Source organism: Arachis hypogaea, chromosome 19 (assembly GCF_003086295.3).
Source record: "Arachis hypogaea cultivar Tifrunner chromosome 19, arahy.Tifrunner.gnm2.J5K5, whole genome shotgun sequence".
Taxonomy (NCBI): domain Eukaryota; kingdom Viridiplantae; phylum Streptophyta; class Magnoliopsida; order Fabales; family Fabaceae; genus Arachis; species Arachis hypogaea.
Window position 1 is genome coordinate 141,518,752 of NC_092054.1, and position 6,219 is coordinate 141,524,970.

At 27.0% G+C, this 6,219-nt stretch overlaps 1 protein-coding gene across 1 annotated transcript; it reads right to left on the minus strand.

Annotated features, from left to right (window-relative positions):
• Nucleotides 1-2,174: 2,174 nt before the first annotated feature.
• Nucleotides 2,175-2,919, minus strand: LOC112776446 (uncharacterized). The gene has a single exon (XM_025820612.3). It carries the CDS (start codon nucleotides 2,814-2,816, stop codon nucleotides 2,355-2,357), a length of 462 nt encoding a protein of 153 aa, XP_025676397.1. The 5' UTR covers nucleotides 2,817-2,919; the 3' UTR covers nucleotides 2,175-2,354.
• Nucleotides 2,920-6,219: the final 3,300 nt, after the last annotated feature.

Here is a 6,219-nt window from a genome sequence, read left to right on the forward strand (position 1 = left end):
TAAACTCAATTAAACTAAGAGATGAACCAAATTATTTATCAGAACCGAATTATTTCATTCGATGCCTTAGTTACGGAGAAAACAAGAAAAAATAGAATCAGAAAAACTCGATCTATTAAATGAACGAACTCAATCCACTAAACCTTAAATCGAACTAAAAGAAACACGAGATTTGCAAGAAATTAATTTAACATAATAACAATAGTTTTTTCAGTACCTTGCGGAATCTTTGTTCTTGTTTTTGTGTGTTTTTTGTTGATGAATTCAAATGCTCCACCCAATTCTGCAGTAGTTTTCGCAGAGAATATGAATGACTTTTTGAGAGATTTTGAGAGAGATTTAAAATTCCTTGAGTAGTTTTAAGTTGGAATAAGAAGGATCTTTTTCATATTCTAGCGCGAATTAAATTGGTAACGTTTGGGTGGTTTCCGGCACGTGTAATACGCGTTTCATTAATGAGAGTGAATTTTTCTAGTATTAGACCTGCTTGGTTAGACTTGGATACAAAAATACCTGGATGTGTAGCCCAACTGTATTTTTTAGGTACAAGATCAACAATTATTATTTCCTTAAGATTACTATTTTATATGTCCAATAATAAACAATAATATTGAGCTTAAATATATGTTTCATTTTTTATGAAACTAGTTTGATGTAAGATCTGTCCAACAATAATTTTAGACTATTCAAAAGTCATATCCATCAACTTCATTATCCAAATTGCAGAATTCTAATTTGAACTACAAAAATTAGATATTAAAGCGATGGATAAACGATAAACAAAAATAATGAAAAAATTGATAATCAAAGAGATTGATAAATGATTACAACTGTAGAATTGAGTAATTAAAAAATAAATTGATTCACCAATTATTAATCTTAGTATTGTAAAAAATAAGATTAGGATATCTAAATCAAAATAAAATTGAAAAAAAAATTGAAGATAGAATTTTAAAGATAAGATAAATGAATAATAAAACAATAATTTATTAAAAAGAAGGTGAAAAATTTATAATGGCGTAATATATAGCGCAGTACGCAATTCAATCGATTGTGTAACACTTTCAATCGATTGAATTTTGGAAAAATTCATGTTGCCGTACGAAATTCAATCAATTGTATTATCTTTCCAATCGATTGAATTTTGAAAAAACTCATATATTGTCGTGCAAAATTCAATCGATTGTGTTGTACTTCCAATCGATTGAATTACTAATAAACACGATTTCGCTAGCTTTTACGGATGTAACTGATCAAGAATAAAAAAAACTCGTTGATTCACATTGTCAAAATATTTATGGAGGTCACGATATAAATAGAAGATCTATTTCGTTGTTATTTTTATTAATAAATATGATAAATAAATAATAAAATAATAATTTATAAAATAAAAAATAAATTTTATAATTAAATAATATATAAAAATTTATATTATAATAAAATTAAATAAAAACTATTTAATAATTATTAAAAACTTAAAAAATATATTTTATTATTGGACCATCTAAAGATTTAATAAGAACAATCAACTCCTATGTCATGATTTTAGTACTTGCCGAAACGTCAAAAACTATTCTCAAACTTTAGTTTGATTCAAATTTTTCTCTGACTTTCCAGATAAATTTTATTGTTGTCTTACTTTAAATTTGGGCAAATGACTAAAATAAATTATTTGGGTCTCAAATTTATCGAAATATAACTTTTGTATATTGCATACGTAAATACAATTTTTCACTAAATTATATAATTAAACTGTGAGAGGGTTCTCATAAATTTCAAATGTACATAAATCGCTATACCCCTTTAACGGTTTATGTTCTGTAATATGCAAAAGTTGTATTTCGGTAAATTTAAAGCCTAATTATTTTATTTTAGTCATTTGCCTTTTAAATTTACTTGCTAATTTTCAAGTTTAATAATATCGGATGGAAATATAATTATTTTTGTATTTTTTATAAACTTAAATTAAAAAAAAATAATTTTATGATGTGATATTAAAATTTTTATATTCAAAAAATGTGAAGTTTAATTTTATTATTTTTTATAAAAATAACATAAAATAAATAAAAAATTTATATAAAAAAATTTATACAAATTTAAAATTTACATAAAACATATAATTATTTATATATTTTTTATAAAATTAAATTTTTAAAATAAATAATTTTATGATATCATATCAAAATTTAGCGCTCCATAATATATATTCATTATTGTACATAATAATGGTACAAATCTTAATCTATAAGAAATAATAAAAAATTAATCAAAGAATCACAATGAATTTCCTTGAATAAAATCATATGCATTCCAGCATAAGACAAAAACTATATAGTTATTCGGCACTCCATTCTTCATTTGGAGCCAGCAGGCTTATTGTCTCCCTGGCCACCTTGACCAGATTGAACGTCACCGGCGGCACCACCACCACCGGCGGCACCGGTTACATCAACAGAGCGCACCCTAAACCTATCAAGCTTCAACTGTGATGATCCAGCACTCAAACTTCTCTGCAATGTTCTTGCCCCGTGCATTGATTGATTAGCACCGGTTAACAAAGTGCTGATTCTCTTAAACAACTCCACAAGATCCTCATGGAGCCTCTCAGGAACCATTTTCTTGAAAGTTTCTCTCCTCCTAATGTAAAGTTCTCTAATAAACTCTAGCAGCCTCATGATTCTTGGGTCTGCTGATTTTCCTGCCTCAGTTCGGAATCCAAAATAATTGTCACACATGTCACCATAATTATTCTTCAACAAACCACTTTGCAATAGGTGCTGATCATGGTCACTTCCAAAGTTTATGTTCATTCTCATGATGCTGTTTCTTCCCTCAAATAACTAGCTTCTTGGATTTGATGATAGGAGAATAAGGGTGTATGTGTTGATAGAGAAAATGTTATGTACAATGATATGATGGTCCTTTTGGTTCATAGTATAAGCTATAAATATATGATTTTTTTTTTCTTAACGTGGTGTGTAAGTTAGGAACTTGTTGAAGAATCAAATTACATTAAGCATTCAAAAAACACGTTGCTGAGTTGTGTCTTCCAAGAAACTTTAAGATCTCAATAGTCCAAAGAGTTTTAATAATCAAAACTTGACTACTTGTCCTAAGGAGACAAGCCAATTGCTTCTAGAAGTTAATTACTAGCATATTTTCGACGATTTAACTTGAATGATATGTTATCGTGAAACCCATATTTACTTAAATATTTAATCATATATTGTGTCCTATAAAACAAAATATATCCAAATTTTAGAAATTTGTTCATGGAATTTTAAACATAAATAGTTAAACATCTCTCATTTTAAAATTTTAAGTAGTTAAGCATCGTTATGTTTTACAATTACTAAAATAATTATGTTATGTGTATATCAAAATCAACCACTAATATAAAATATATATTAAAATATAATATACATATTACAAATAAATTAAATAATATATATATTTTTATGACTGATTATTGTGACTTATTTTAGTATAAAAACTAGCCTGTATGGGATAATTAATAAAAATATATAAATTTTTTATTAAAAGAGATTAAACAAAAAATATATATAATAATTATTAATATAAATATTTTACAAAATTATAATTAAAATTAAAGTTTAATTATTTTTAATGTTAAAAATATTAAAAATAATTAGTATTTGTTTTAACTGATTTAGATTAGTTGAGTGGTCATCTCACTCGTCTAAAGTATTAGAGTTTCGAATCCCTACGTAACAACTCATTGGCTAGCGGCAGACTGTTAATAAATGGAGCTTCAATTCGTGAAAGATTAGTTCTCGACCTGTTGAGTTAGAAAATATAGTGAAAGAAAATAGTATTTGTCTTGAAATTAGAAAAATTCTCATTAATGATAGCATATTTATGGAGATTTGCCTTTGTTAAAATTTAACTGTGACAGATTTATTTATTAGTATCATATTCATTCAAATGATATCAAACAATATGATCAACGTTGTTACTAGTTAAAATTTTATATTTTATGACATGACTTTTAAACTTCTAAACTTATAAACTTATGTCATTACAAAAGCTATTAGATTTATTAATATTTCTTAATAATATTACCAAAATACCGTCGTTGAGTATTAGTTTATATAAAAAGAAACTATAATAACTTTTGTTATTCAATATATAATTTATTCTATTGAAAAATGAATTATTATTCCTAGATTGGTAAATATATTTTTTTCTATTTTTATATCATTTTATTTGGCAATAATTGCCATTAAAAAATGAATGATTACAATATTTTATAATATGATGTATAAAATAATTTTTTATTTTAAAATTAATTCTTATTAATGAAAAAAATTCAAAATATTTTCTTACACAAATTTAAATTTGAATCTAAAATTGATTAATAACTCACATTTTTTAAAATTTTAATTAATAGCAAAAACAAAATTAGTTAGGTATAAAATATTCAGCATTTAAATTTCAATTATAAAAAATTGAGTTAGAAATTAATTATAACTTAATAATCGATATATATATATTAGTATACAAATAATAATATCTAACATATAATTTATTTTTTTTAACAGAGTTAATGTACAATTTATTAAGAATTGATTTATTGTCTAAATTTTTTTTATAAACTTTGTAGTATGTGAAAATAGTGATCTTATTTTTTATTATTATTTAAAAAATTATTCATAATTTTTTAATATGTAATTAACTTAATTAATAACCTTTATTATTATTACTTTTCTACCAAAAAAATCATGTTTATATTATCTGTGTAACACCCTAATATTCAAATCCTTATACTCGAGTCATAAGTCAATGATAATAAGGTGGTACGACTTCCAAGGTGAATTTTTAATACATAACTATAAGTAAAATTAAAAAGAGTATTAAACAAGAAGCCTGAAAAGAGTAAAAATAAAATCGCGAAGTCGTATCACTCACGCATTGACAACTGAAAGATAAAGCGTGAAGTCAAAAATGATATACAGATAAAGGTATGAAGGAGAGTAAAAGAAGAACAGTATATAGATATATATATATATAACATAAGTAAATAGCCACTAGTCGCGATCCGCGAAGTTTAGGTCGGCTAGGGTACAGTATGAAAGTAGCTGACAACAAAATCCCCTAATCTCTCCCAAAAGAAACATAAGAGTCTCTATAGGCAAATTCAAAAGAGTTCAATACATAATATAAACTTTTCAAAATAAAGGTGGAGAGATTCTAAGCAAAATATAAAGTAGAGAATATAAAGATCTTCGTCATCTCTCAGATGAACCACAGTTCACTTTTGAGCACCTGGACCTGTATCTGAAAAACAAGAGATATATACGGAATGAGAACTCCCGACCCATAGATTTTCAGTACGGTAAAAGTGCCAAATAAATACAATGCATTGTAATAAAAGCTCACTAAACATCCTAAACTTCCTTTCACCAAATATTCATCCTATGTTCTCGCTAATCCATGAATAGGCAACTGTCATAAAGGAATGCTAAATCTAATTCCTCTTCCTCATGCTTCCCAACTTATAACTCTCCATCAAATCAGAATCAAAATCATAAGCCAAACCATCACTGGTTATTTTATCTCAGAAATTCTATATCAATACTTCATATCCTCACCTGGAGCAAGTGAAATCACTTCACTGCGTCTACTCAGGGAGCTCAAAATATCTCATTCTCTACCTGGAGCAAGTGAAATTACTTCACTGCGTCTACCCAGAAAACTCAAATTATCTCATTCAGTAATCATCATTTTAAATTAATCATATCATTATTCCATTTCAACAAGAACAACCCTCAATGTCAACCGACACCAGCATGAGGGACCTCTCAGTTGTACAAATACAATCAATATAGACAAGTAATACACAATTAAGGTACAAGTAGAACAGATAGCATATAGTCAGGTAACATAGCATATATGATATGGCAATCCAAACAGATAGGCAAACCCAAACAATTCAAACATATGCAAATGATGTATGCATGCCCTATGGCTGATGAGTCTCATATGTCAGTTATAAAGCCAACCCGACAAGTCCTGGTAGCTAACTATTGGACTGTCCCTCTGTCGTGCATCCCCAACTCGAGTTATTCACAATCATAATCATAATCACATAACACCCACACTGGTGTTTATCCACGGGACGCGAGCTCATCCGAAACTTTCACAGTGTCCAGCCACACTTACGAAATAGGGTCAACAGAATCTCGGATCTCAACCTGG

Bases quoted from the DNA above. Each gene is read 5' to 3' on its own strand.
- LOC112776446 (XM_025820612.3), bottom strand. From the start codon at position 2,816: ATGAGAATGAACATAAACTTTGGAAGTGACCATGATCAGCACCTATTG.